Here is a 13814-nt window from a genome sequence, read left to right as displayed (position 1 = left end):
CTGTTGATTCGATCATTTACCTATGATAGAAGATACCATTTACACGGGCGTATTGTCAGACATGCCCAACCATTATTTAACCTGTCATTTGAGCGTTTGGGTACCCTCCCAATAAGATTTACATACATGGATGTATCAGTTACAACGGCAACCTGGAAAGCGGTGGCGCACAGGCGGTATCTAGATTTGGGCGGTATAACAGTCAAGTTTTAGCAAATGAATTGATCATATTTAATGCCAAGACGCGTAATCCCGCAGCTGAAGCAATTCAGCTGGCCTCTTGTGCCTGGCCGAACCAGTTTTGTTTGATGGTGTTGTACTTGGTCAGCCAATAGCAAGGCAAGGGCTTACACCCTCCTAACGCATGTAACTTGCCAATTCCCATGGCAGGCCTCATGTCAATTGGAAATGGGTATTCTCATGCTGATCCCCATGTTTTCGGTCACAATATTGATGTTGGGGTAAGCTGCCATCCAAGCCAGGTCAGGAAGTTGTTCTCATTGGGAAGGTAATTAGATCTAGAAGAAGCTGAATGTCATGTCTGTCAATATCCAGTCTCTTCCTTCGCTAGCTAATGTTTTGTTTTGTTTGAGAGGAGCCTCCATATGACGTATCACTCGGACATGACCGTCATGATGGTATGTCGCTTATCTCGTAATAGAAGGCCTCGTATACAACTCACCAACCACTTTCTTACCGTATCAGATGTCTTCCCCCAAGTTCCCTCACAATATCCCCAGACGAAAGAATGTGCCCGCTTATCCGATACAACAATACAGTCAAGGAGGTGTCGCTGACAAGCTGCAAGGGTTGTACAGATCAGGTGCCTCGCCGGTGCGATCTCTCAAAGGGCATGTCGTGACTTTTCTCGCCGGGCTCATGGAGCCTTTTTGACCAAGCCACCAGGACTCACAGCATGCAATTCTTGGAATGTGATTTCTTAAACTTACAGTTTAACTTGTGCACGGGATGAAGCTTCTTTCATCGAGTGGCCGCGGATGTTCTCTCACAAACCCTACACAAGAAGGAAGCAAGTCCAAACCCTGGGGTCGAACCAGGACCAGCCACCCCCGAACGGCCTACTCCACATAGTCACGCAGGTGAGACTAAGCTATGCTATCGATTATACCAGTTTGGATTTTTGTTATATGGTGAGTAGATGTTGTATTATATATACCTAGGCTCTTCACTGAATTTTACACGCAAATCGACTCTGCAAATTGTCAAAACCTGGCGGGTCTCTTGACCCTTGTCGCAACTTCCTGATTGGCCGTCTATTTATAGCCACAAACCTCTGCGGGATAACGAATCAAGAGCATAGTCTGTATTCACGTTAAATATGGTCACGGAGGCGGTCTCTTCTACGAGTGAGAGAACAAGGTTAACTAAACACAAAATAGATTCGAACTAAATGCTAATATATGGCTATTTCAGCAACCAGATTGTCGTCTGTGCTGTAGATCTTTCCTCTCCAAAACCATTACCCTGCAAACGCATTCACGGGCTGGTGTAGAGCTGTTGCAAAACTCGAGCTAGCCCCAGGAAAGAATCTTGTCCTCGCCTCTGCCTGTCCCCAAGTCAAGAACAACTCCAGACCCCGTTACCCCAGGAGTGAAATGACTCGTCAGTCTGGTAGAGCAAGGCACCGAGGAATAAAGAAGACATATGTGGTAACGCCTGATCAATATCAAGCGTTCACATCGCCACTGCCCAGATTGCTGTATGCAAACAGCTATCCGGTCAAGTTTGTTCCTCGTTGTTGTGCCTCGTTCTTGTCCAGCCGACCTCTCAAATCCTGTCTGTAGAGGAGCGTGGAATCGCCTCACCTCATGCGTGTGCCTGTCGTCAACCCTCCGTTGCATTCGCAAGCTTTCAAACAGGTTTCGGTCCCATATCCCCCCTCTTCAAAACACATTCTCCTCTTCAAGGCACATTCCCTTCCCCAAGACACATCCTTCTTTTCAAGAAACATCCCTCTCTCCAAGGAGCATCCCCTTTCTTCCATCTCCACCCGTCGTTTCTTCAACCATGTTGTAACTCCTTGCAGAAAAAGTACGAGAAGAGCAAAGTCGCCGTCCGTCGCAATCCGATCTGATCGAAGAAGAGTACCCGATACTCTTCTGCCGTATTCAGATTTCGTTGCTGTCGCAGCTCCCTGCTTGTAGCTGAATTGCAAAGTGCTCGAGGCGCCATGGCCACCAAGTTGCTCCCATCGTTGTCCAAAACGCACAAAGATGACATTGGGACTACACCCAACCGCGAAAAACACCTCCATCAAGACGATGACTAGGGAGAAGGAGACAAAGTCTTGCCCAGGTCCAGGATGAAAAGCCATGGCTGAATAGGCCAGAACACCAGGACCAGCATCTCAGTCCTGCAACAACGCTGTTGTGAAGCGTATTGCTTGGACACTCGCAGTTCCTAGATGACAAGCTCAGATCCAAATAGGTAGGAAACAACAACGAGTTCGATCCCAAATGTGTAGGGACGACAAGAAGCTTGAATCCAAATGTGCAGGATCTGGGAGAGTCATACGTAAGTTGCGAGAATGACGATTGGTCGGTCTTCATCGGGCTGCCATAGTGCCCCAATCCACCTGGTCATCCGCAGCCGTGTTGTTGGTAACACCATAGCATTCTGACCAGATGGGAGGAAAAGAGGTGGTCCTTTCCTCCATGCCTCTTCGTCTTCGGTACTGCCTCGCCAAGGGATGAAGGTCGAAGCTGGTCGACGTTCCCCTTATCTCATGGCAGTCCATGACCTCGTCCAGGCCAGTTGTTGGCGTCCAACTTGGGTCGGTTTCCTCTGGTATTTCCCGCTCTCAGTCGCCATCCTCCTCTTCCTTGGGTTGTCCGGTGGTCGATTGTCGTCCGTCGATGGTTGTCCAAACAAAACAACCGCCGACGAAAAGCCCAACACATGGAGCAGTCACCTTTCCATACGCAAGACCTTCCCACAACACTGACTCCTCCAACGCATCAAACGCCAAAAATGGCCAGTCCAGACCGTCAAGCCAAGAACGTAGTCGAAAAGTCAAACAAGAGCTCCTCATCCCTTCTGACAAATCCTAGATTGCCCCTGAAGCCAAGGGCTAAAGATGCCTAGTTCGATTGCCATTGTAAGGATTGCCGTTATGTACAGCAATCCTTTATACAAAAATCGTGTAGATTGCGTCGTTGTTGTCCCCGGGTTTGTGTGTCCTGATCGCAGTTCCAATGTGACGTGTCCAAGAGCTGCATGTGTCGATCGAAGATCCCGGGGAAATGCCATTGCAAAAAAATGATTTTGTTTGTGAGAGCGAGATGAGATGCTGTTGATGTGCTAGACTGTAATTGACCCGTAAAGGAGCTCACAGCATGCGATATGTGATGCCAAGGGAGTGTGGGTTGTGAATGCCAGGTTGTAAAGATGCCGACCCCACTCTCTGTTGCGCTGGGAGGTGCATTTTACTGACTGAGATCTGTCGGTTTGGTCTGAAGTGTTGACGAAAGCCTGTAGATTCAGTCTGAAAGGATGGATGCCAAACGAATGTGACATGATGAGCAGTATAGTGCTGACCGGTCGTATGCTGTAATTAAAGAGTGGATAATAATGATGAACGAAGCCCTGTCTAAGGGTAAATCAAGTAAAAAAAAGTGTTCAAAAGCAAAGAATGCAATACCAAGCGAGTGTAAGTAGCTTGAATAGATGCCAAGTAATGAATGTATGTTCGTAATGTGTATAATGAGAAGAGACCCGTCAGAGAGGGATTCCGCTTAGCCTATATACCGCGTTCATCAAGGACACATTGCCATTAATATCTTCCTTTACGTCCGGAGTCGGTGTAACAAAGGTGTAGCCCCGGGGTGAGATCTTCGAGAGTTCCGGCGTATCGTGAAAACACCACTGTGGTTTGTTGAAGAGCGGGGTTATCTCGGGATTCACTCACCGTGGAGGTAGCAAGAGGCAAAGAATGATCGCCAATGAGCTGAAAAAGAGCTTAACTTGCCAACACACGCGGTTGGGACCAACTGTTAGTGTATAAGACTCAACCGTATAACCTCTTCATACACAATCAAAAGGGGAAGAAAACTTGGAGAGCAGCCGAAAGTCTAGCACGCTGAAGTCCGTGTGGCGGAGATCAATTATCCAACAAGAGGGTCGCCGTTTCATCCCACAAGGTCTTGCGGGGTGCAGTGCATCGCCGAGAGAGAGGCCGTATAGTTTCTTGACCACCACGAGACGGGGGTTTTTAGAAGCTCCGAGGGTGGCAGTGCAAATATAAAGCAACGAGATTGCCGAAACTGTGTTTGGGTACCAAAAAGGTCCTCGTCGATGGCGAATCTGGCCTCATTTTCAGATTCAAGCACATCCATGACAGGCATATCATGCCCACTCAGGGGCACAACACCGTGATACCCCTCACCCGGTCTTCGGTGAGGGGCATCTTCGTCAAACCCGGCCTCCGAACATCGCTATGCCAAAATATGGCCGCCGAGAACTATAAATGCTTGGTAATATCAAACTTCAAGATGCCATCACTGGCCGCAGGCACCTCATGCTTAGAGTCGGGTATCTCCTCATGTCTATTGTCATCTAGGTAGTCTAGTCATCACAATATACGAATACGTGGCTGATGGGATTACTTCCCCAGCACAAAATTGATGGTTTTGCCGCCCCTCACGGGAATGGCCCTCTTCGCGGAACGCAGGTCATATGGCCCCTTGGAGAAGCGCGCGGCTCCCTCGCCAGTTTTTTCGAGAATCTCCTTCACCATCCAGTCGCGAAGCGCGTCGCCAGAGAGATCGGCTGGCGGTGGAGGGATCTTTACCACTCCACGCACCTTGCCATTGACCTGAACAGCACATTCCTGCACCCGTGGCCGTACGAGCTCAGTCAGAGAAGAGTCTGGCACGGGGAAAGTAGTTGAGTGGAACATAGAGGTAGTCGCGGAGGGATGAAGAGTAGCCCAACATTCTTCGGCGAAGGCCGGCGTTATAGGCGCCATCATGGAAATGATGGCCTGCGCGGCCTCGCGTCTAATAATTGGGCTGGCCGTTGAATTCTCGACAAGGTTGTTGGTAAGGATCATAAGATCCGAGACGATTGTGTTGAGAGAGTAAACCTCCTCATATGACGTTGTGACCGAAGCAATGGTGCGCTGCACCTCACGCCAGATGGCTGCCTCAGCATCCCACTGCGCAAGCTCCTTTGCAGACAACGACCCAAGACGTCCGTGCTTGTCAGTCAAGTATTCTTGAGGAGACATTGTGTCGGAGACGGGCTCAGCAGCGATGGACACGATCTGATCGTGTAATCGCTGGAGCCAACGAGTGACACCTGAGATCTTGGCCTCATCCCAGTTGAGGACGTCCCCAACTGGTGCCTGGAAGAGCATGTGTGCTCGGGTAGCATCAGCGCCATACTGAGAGATAAAGCCAACAGGGTCCACGCCGTTGTGCTTGGACTTGGACATCTTCTCATACGATATGGTGGCCAGCTGCCCAGAAGAGACCACCTTGGGCTGGGTTGGGTCTGACAGGTCGACCTCATCGGGTTTGAGGAAGCGACCATTTGCAGGGTCGATATAAGTCTTGCCGTGGACCATACCTTGCGTGATCAGACGCTTGAATGGCTCAGCAGTATGGGACGTCTCCTCAGAGTACTGGGGGAGAAGTGGTGTAGAGGCGAGGAACTTGTAGATGAAGCGGGCGTATAGTAGATGAAGAATGGCATGCTCAATACCGCCGATGTATGTATCAACGGGAAGAGTCTTGCCAGCTTCGGGAGACAATGGTTGCTCTTCGTTATGAGGGTCTGTGAAACGGGCGTAGTACCAGCTCGAGTCGACAAACGTGTCCATGGTGTCGGTGTCTCTCCGAGCAGGGCCGTCACACTTGGGACAGGTCGTGTTGACAAACTCAGGAGTCGCCTCTAAAGGATTTCCACTGCGGAACGAAGCCCAGTCAACCTCAGGTAGTTCCACAGGAAGCTGCTCGTCAGGAACAGCCACGGGGCCACACGAATCACAGTGAACAATAGGGATTGGCGTGCCCCAGTAGCGCTGGCGACTGATGAGCCAATCTCGCAGACGCCATTTCTCAACAGTTTTTGCAAGCTCTGCTCCTTCGAGTAACTTGATGATTTCCTCTCCAGCAGCAACGGAATGCTTCCCCTTGAACGAGCCGCTATGCTCTGTCATGATTCCATGGTCAACAAAGGGCTCGTTCTTCATGGCCGTCGTCGTCTCATCCTCCGAGGCACAGAGGACTTGACGGACAGGCTGGTCATAATGATGCTCCTTCCAGAAGGCATGATCTCGCAGGTCATGGCCAGGAACGCCCATAACAGCACCCTCGCCGTAGTCGCCCAAGACATAGGGCGCCACGTAGACTGGAAGTGAGACTTTGGTGGCATCTGGGGTATCCTCATGGTAGGCAAGCGGGTTAATAGCCCGCACGTGAGGCAACAGATAGCCAACCTTGGAGTCTGGGGGCAGTCCAGGTATTGTGTCGAGGAAGGCCTGTAGCTCAGGGTCTGCCTTTGAGAGCTGAGCTACGATCGGGTGACTGGCTGCAAGAGCTATGTACTGCACACCGAACAGAGTATCGGGGCGGGTCGTAAAGACTTCGATAGCAGCATGGATATCATGGCCCATGGCCAAGACAGGGAACTTGACAGAAGCACCCATCGATTTACCCAACCAGTTCTTTTGCTGAGCCAGAACTCGTTCCGGCCAAGCGTCTTCTTTGGCTAGGGCATCCAACTCCTCGAGGAGAGCTTCACGGAACTCGGATATGCGGAAGAACCACTGCTTGAGTTGTCTCTTCTCGACCTTGGCACCAGATCTCCATGAGCAGCCATTGGCATCCACCTGCTCATTCGCCAGCACAGTCTTATCGACAGGGTCCCAATTGACCTCAGCTTCGGCCTGGTAGGCAAGTCCTCGTTCGTATAGCATTAGGAAGAGCTTCTGGGTGTGTTTATAGAACTTGGGGTCGCAGGTTGCCAGTTCCTAATAATTGTCAGTCTTACATTGGTTATGCGGCATGACGGACCAAACGCACGCGATTCCAATCCCAGCTTCCATTCATGACCTCCAATTGCTCCTTCATCTTGGCCATATTGCTTGTTGTCCAAGTTCCCGGAGCAATGCCTCGTTCGAGGGCGGCATTCTCAGCAGGAAGGCCGAAAGCATCCCAGCCCATTGGTAGCATCACCTTATCACCCTTCAACGTTCGAAATCGAGCGACGACATCGGCAATGGTGTATACGCGCAGGTGACCCAGGTGGAGTGTTCCGGAGGGGTACGGGAACATGGGCAGGACATAGTGCTTGTCCTTGGCTTGAGCAGCATCCTCAGCCTTTTCGGATTCCTCCCATCTCTTTCGCCACTTCTCATCCAAGGTAGTAAGATCGACAGCGTACCATCGTCGCGAGACTGTCCCAAGAGTTGTCGTCTGAAGTGTCGTTAAACGCGGCCGGGTGGCGCTCCGGATAGAGTTCGATATAGCCGGCAAAGCGCGCCGAGCCGCGGCGTAGCTCATGAGCCTTCCGTGCAGCAACGGCATTGGAGCGTCGGCATGATGCGAGGGAGCATCAATGGAAGGGAGAAGCCGAGCAGTGTAGGAGTTTACACTGGTAGAGTTGAACTGAGCAAGGGAAGAGAGGGTATCAACCACGCGATTGTCCAGTGCAAAAAATCAGAGCTCGGGCCATGCCGGTACTTGGGTCACAGTATCCAATGGGCGCAAATGGGCCCTGCATGATACCCGGCCCCAGGTACCGCGCTGGCAACCTGGACGGGAATCGGTGCGTCATGGCTCTTTCCCGGGCAGGCGCCAAACTCAGAACGGACGCTGAAAGCCGACAGCGACAACCCAGGCCGTGCTTTCCAGTTCTGAACCCCGCTATCAGAGATGCCCCGCCAAACAAAACTCGTCCATCCATCCCATCCCCTCCAAATGAAAACCGAGCCAGAGGAAGTCAGCCTTCTTGTTTCCCGAGATATCCCCTTTGGACTGAGGATCTTGTCGGAGGAGAAGCCATACGATTTCATATAAGAGAGGTTCGGATCCTCCTTCCTCGATCCCCGCACTATCTTAGCCTTTGAACTCCGTCGAGGCTTTGACTCGAACAAAACAACCCCCACCGACGATATCCGCCCAACTGCAGCACCGACGTCCGACATCATACCCAACTCGAAGCCTCAGAGACGCCTTCTACGATAGTAGTAGCTTTCACCGCCGCAATGGACAGGATCACGGACCGCATCGCGGCTCTGCCGGCTGATGGCAGCTACTTCTCTCTCGAGTTCTTCCCTCCCAAGACTGCTATGGGTTTCTCCAACCTTCGAGACCGTCTTCATCGTATGGAGCGGGCCCTGCGACCGCTTTTTGTCAACGTAACTTGGGGCGCCGGCGGCAGCACCTCTCAGAAGTCGCTGGAGTTGGCTGAGTTATGTCAGAGGGAGCTGGGGCTTACAACATGTCTCCACTTGACATGCACCAATATGAGCAGGAAGCTTATCGACAAGGCGCTGGAGGATGCAAAGGCATTGGGAATCAGGAACATTCTGGCTCTACGGGGAGACCCTCCTCGAAGGGAAGAATATCGCGACCCAGACGACTCAGAGGATGACGGCGGCCAGGACTTCAATTGGGCGGCTGACTTGGTCAAGTACATCCGCAAGACTCATGGCGACTACTTCTGTATCGGTGTTGCGGCATACCCCGAGGGACACGCAGAGGAGAGTCACCCCCTGGGTCAGAGCTTGGAGCATGATCTTCCTTACCTTGTCCAGAAGGTTGAAGCCGGCGCCGATTTCATCATGACCCAGCTTTTCTTCGATATCAAGGCCTATGAGCACTTCGAGAATACCCTCCGCGATCACCCCAGCGGTGCCTTCAAGACCTTGCCTATTATTCCTGGTCTCATGCCGATTCAGAGCTACCAGATGATCAAGCGCACAACGAAACTAAGCCACGCCCAAATTCCCGGTGATATCCTCGACCGTCTTAATGCCGTCAAGGGAGATGATGAACGGGTCAAGATGGTTGGTGTGGATATTGTTAGTGAGCTCGTGGAGAAGGTCAAGGATATCAAGAGCAAGACGCCAGGTCCCAAGGGCTTCCACTTTTATACGCTCAATCTTGAAAAGGCCGTGTCCTTTATCCTCGAGCGAACAAACCTCATCCCTGAGCCTCCAGAGGATGAGGAAGCGCTTGTGGTGGATGAGGCTATCCCCATCCCCGCCCTCCAGGTCAACGGTAGTTCCAACCTACGCTCTGGAAGCCACTCTCGTTCTCGGGCCTCGAGGCGACACTCATCAGTCGGCTCAGATCCTCACAACCGAGTCATTGTGGGTGACCGGCCAGCCACACATCCCGAATGGGAGGCCACTGGACAAGAGGCCGGCGTGCGCGCCGAAGCCATCAACACCCGCGCCAACACTCTGGCCATCTCGGAGGGTGAAGGCGTTCTAGGCCGTGAGGCTACGTGGGATGACTTCCCCAACGGTCGTTTCGGTGACGCCCGTTCTCCGGCTTACGGTGAGATTGACGGCTACGGTGTAAGCCTCCACATGTCCATCACGCAGGCAGTCAAGCTCTGGGGTCACCCCAAGACACGGCAGGATATCAACGACCTCTTCGTCAAGCACATTCAGGGCCAGCTTTCAGCCATTCCCTGGAGCGAGGAGGAGCTGCTCGCAGAGAGTTCAACGATCCAGCCCCATCTCCTGCGGCTTAACCAAAAGGGCTGGTGGACTGTCGCCTCGCAGCCCGCCGTCAACGGCCTCCGGTCTAGCGATGGCACATTTGGCTGGGGCCCACCCAACGGCTTCGTGTTCCAGAAGTCCTTTGTTGAGTTCTTCATCCCTGCTTCTGAATGGAGCGTGCTCAAGGAGAAGCTCAACTCATCAGAGCTATGCGACTCGGTGTGCTTCTACGCCGGCAACGCAAAGGGAGACTTTGTGTCGTCGGACAAGGGCGGTCACGTGGACGGGTCCTCGGGGGCGGGACCGAGCACCAACGCGGTGACCTGGGGCGTGTTCCCGGGCAAGGAGATCATCACGCCGACGATTATCGAGGAGGTGAGTTTCCGAGCTTGGTGCGAGGAGGCGTTTGGCATCTGGGGGGAGTGGGCCAAGGTGTACGGACGGGGGTCGGACAGCGAGAAGCTCCTGAGCGGCATCAAGGACGAGTACTGGCTGGTTAACCTGATTCATCACGACTTTGTGGAGAAGGATGCTCTATGGCAGGTCCTTTCTAGTTGATTGGTGAGGGGGGTTGTAGCACAAGGTTACACGTCTAGTAATGCAAAACAGTAAAAAGTACAGTCTGTCGCACATTAGTGGCGTTGTGAGAATTATGTCACGTCACGTCGAGACTCGATTCGTTTGTTGATTGGTGTTGATTAGCTAGCTAATTCCCATACACGCCCCGTGAGTTTTTCATTCCCATGGCCTTCCACAGTCAATCATAGATAGATCGTGAGGGGAAGACGTTGATAAAACCGCCCAAGAAATAAAAGAACCGCGCTCGCACTTTGTAGACCTTGTGAGAGATCCTGGTATATAAACCGCTGTCGTGAGGGAAAATGAGACGTAGAAGACGAATGAATGAAAAAGGACCCCTTTGTGTGTCCTTTGTTGGGTATCTGCGAAAAGGGGGCGAGTTGGCCATGTCGCAGAAGTGAAAGGGCATCATCGTTTGTTGAGATGCCAGGGCGAAATGTCGAGATAGCCATGATGTTTTGTTTTGCCAAGAATTAATACGGTACGCGGGGCTGTTGTTCTTTCTCCGGGGGGTTACTGTATAATACAGTTGTCGTGGCTCGATCTGAATGGTGCGTGTTGTCGATACTCAAGAGTACTCGAAACAGATTTCACCACTCAGATCATTTAGTGTGGTTCAGATGAACGGAACGAGATCTAGATCTCTCCTTCGCCGTCATCAAAGTTCATGTAGCGCAGATCATCGTGGTTGATGAAGCTGCTGTTGTTGTTGGAGAAGCTGCTGAGCTCAGGCCAAGGCGTGGTAGCACCCATGAAGCTCATGCCAGAACCATGGTTAGTCATGAAGCCGCGGGGCTGCTGAGGCTGGGGCTTGCGCTCAACGTCGCCAAAGAGGGACTGGGGACGGATGGTGTTGGGAGGAGGGGCAGGATGAGTGAGAACCGGGGCCGCGATGGGCGCGACAACGGGAGCGGGTATCTCTTCGGGGGACGACCCGCTGCTCAGGGGCTGCTGCTGTGCGGCTTCGGCGATGGTAGCGGCGGCCTTGACGGCAGCAGAGCGGGAGGGCGTCGTTCCACGGGCAGGACCGCGTCCGGTAGTCTTGGCGCGCTTCGAAGGGGTGACGTCCATCTCGTCAAAGTTGAGCTCATCATCCTCGCCCTCGTCGTCGGAGAGAGATCGCTTGATGGGGCTCGAGACGGGGGCGACGGCGACCTTGCGCTTGGCTCCCTTGCCGGAGCGGCTGCCGGGCTGGCTTCGAGACGGGGTAGGCTTGGAGGGCGTACCAGGGGCGAGGTTTGAGCCGACACCGAGGGAGAGGCAGTTGGCCACGTCACCGCCGTCGTTAGCGGTCTGACGGAGGGCCTCAGCGTCCTTCTTGATGGTGCGGAACTGGAACTGGATGCCATCCGCAGTAGACTGACCAAAGTACTTGGCAATGTCTAAGAAACAAGTTGAGTTAGTAAGGAGCCACATGAGTAGTGAGATAGGTGAGTGTAAGACATGAGAGCAGGGGCTAGAGGAAAAGCCGTACTGTTCTTGTCGATGGCTCCCTGTGTGGCAGGGAGGATGTTCTCGTCGGTGGAAAGTTCCTTGATGTCAAGACTGCGGGCGCGGGCTTCGGAGATGATGCTTGCCTGGGCACGCACGCGACGGAAGCGGTGGTTCAGGGCATGCTCAGTCATGTCGGAGCCGTAGCAGGCGACAATTTCTGCGGCACAAGAGAAAACAAAAGGGTCAATCCTCTGAAATGGGTTTTTCACGCAGGAAGGGGATATGGAGATGTGAAGAAGAATATGAGAGAAGTATGCTTCTTACCCTTGTAGTTCCACTTGACTTCGGGGTGCGCTGCGACGATGGCGCGGACCATACGGGCCTGGGCCTCGTAGGTCTTGTAGTTTGCCTTGGAGTTTGCGGGGGCCATAGTGATCTGCCTGGTGATGCTGTTAGCGATGGCTGAGAGATGGTAGCTGCAGGCTCAGCTTTGGCCGGGATGAAGGATGTGAGTGAAAGAGAAGTGTTGAAAGATGAGATAGGAAACACGCGATAGAGGCAAGCAAAGGGTATCGCGAAGTCTCAAACGCGAAAACAATACTGACCTCAAAGGGAAATAAGATCGTCGAGAACGCGCGATGTGTTTGACGAGTTGACGATCTCGCGGGGTGTGAAGGAGAAGAAAAGGTAAAGAGGCGACGCAAGGAAACGAAACTTGACTTGAGTAGTGAGAATGAATAAGAGTGAACGTCTATGACGTAGATAGAACAAACGAAATAGAGCTGCCCGAGCTGAACGCCTGTTTAAAAGGTGAATGAGCGTGTGCGGTTTTGTGAAGGAGTTATTGTTTCCTGTGTTGTGGATGAGAGCGAGGTTGAAGAATGTGGATGAAGGCCTGCCCTACTTAGGGCAAACCGAAGATGATTCACGGACGGTGTAAAAGAGATGGACGAAATTCTGGGAATAGTATACTCACCTAAGGAGTTTAAGACTATACTCGATGGCCTCCGTGAGGCTGGATAGCCGTTAAAGGTCTCGAGTTGCGGCTGGCGGTTCTAGTTGCTGGGCGACGCGGGGTGTGCCTCGAAAAAGCAAACAGCCACAGCGAGAGCAGCCTTGCTGCCGTTTACCAGCAGCGAAATACCCAGAAGTCTAAGTAATAATAAAACTCTATAGGATATGGTTGTTTGTGTCGTGTTGACGTAAGAAATACTTGATATTGAGAATTGAGGTTGTTTTTGGCTGTTTCAGTCCGTTGGAGTCTCGAGACGGGGCGGGAACACGGGCCACTTTGGCCACTTTGGGATGACGACAACAGACAGCGGAAGGAGCGGAAAGAGCCAGACAGCGAAAGACAGCTTGAGATGATAGTGCGCTGTTTGGAATGGTTCTCTATATTAGGAGTGCTTCACAAAGACAAGTCAAGCCAGGAGACAAAGTCTGGTGGCTGGGAATCTCTTAGCATGAGATGGTGAGATTCAGATAGTGCGTGACTTGGTGAAGGATCACGAACAGGTCAGGACAAAGACGGAAAGCAAGGCCAAGGAACAAAATGCACATATTTAAATATTAATTATGCTTGTGATTAATTATATACTTTATGTCTCGCTTCGTGTGTGATGGCGAATGTCTAAACATCTATATCTAGTTCCTTGTGGTAGGTACCCCGCTAACAACAAGTAACGGCGGTCGCGTGGTGGTGCTGATGGTGGTGGTGACACTTTGCTAGTGCTTGTTTCAGAAACAAGCCAAGACTCGAGAGCCAAGATCAGGATGGAGCCAAGACCCGGCAATCGTTCAAGGATTGCCCCGAATTGTGGAGCTTCAACTTGACCGGAGCAGCCGAGTCAAGACAATGAATTCCTGGCCGGTCCGAGATAGATGTCACCTCGGCTCCGGCTCCGATCAGCTCGACTCGACTGTTCTTGAGTCGACGTCCTCAGCGCCGTCTTTGTAACCCTCCAATGCTTGACTCGGCATCAGCACCTCACTCTTGTTCCATCTCTTCCTCATCCTTTCGTCTCCCTTATCGTGGTCGTAAAGGATGGCTGTTCTGACGGCTCGTCACTGTCGCAGCTCTCTCTTGGTATCGCACACCAAAACT

General features: G+C 52.3%; 3 protein-coding genes across 3 annotated transcripts; 1 reads left to right on the top strand and 2 right to left on the bottom strand.

Annotated features, from left to right (window-relative positions):
* Positions 1 to 4621: 4621 nt before the first annotated feature.
* LRP88_05974 (leucine--tRNA ligase NAM2) lies at positions 4622 to 7526 on the bottom strand (the record flags this gene model as incomplete). The annotated part of the gene is made up of 2 exons (XM_083242516.1): positions 4622 to 6994; positions 7047 to 7526. The coding sequence occupies 2 exons, from the start codon at positions 7524 to 7526 to the stop codon at positions 4622 to 4624; spliced, it is 2853 nt and encodes a 950-aa protein (XP_083101452.1).
* Positions 7527 to 8230: 704 nt separating this feature from the next.
* LRP88_05973 (methylenetetrahydrofolate reductase (NAD(P)H) MET12) lies at positions 8231 to 10255 on the top strand (the record flags this gene model as incomplete). The annotated part of the gene is made up of 1 exon (XM_083242515.1): positions 8231 to 10255. The coding sequence occupies one exon, from the start codon at positions 8231 to 8233 to the stop codon at positions 10253 to 10255; it is 2025 nt and encodes a 674-aa protein (XP_083101451.1).
* Positions 10256 to 10912: 657 nt separating this feature from the next.
* On the bottom strand, positions 10913 to 12140 carry LRP88_05972 (uncharacterized protein; the record flags this gene model as incomplete). Its single annotated transcript, XM_083242514.1, has 3 exons — positions 10913 to 11658; positions 11751 to 11927; positions 12035 to 12140. 3 exons carry the CDS (start codon positions 12138 to 12140, stop codon positions 10913 to 10915), a joined length of 1029 nt encoding a protein of 342 aa, XP_083101450.1.
* Between the last annotated feature and the right edge of the window lie 1674 nt (positions 12141 to 13814).

The sequence above is a fragment of the Fusarium phalaenopsidis genome (assembly GCF_050370095.1).
Source record: "Fusarium phalaenopsidis strain FUZ10S chromosome Unknown contig_32296, whole genome shotgun sequence".
NCBI classification, from domain to species: Eukaryota; Fungi; Ascomycota; class Sordariomycetes; order Hypocreales; family Nectriaceae; genus Fusarium; species Fusarium phalaenopsidis.
The sequence above is the reverse complement of the archived record's forward strand: the minus strand, read 5'-3'. Positions and strand labels throughout refer to the sequence as shown.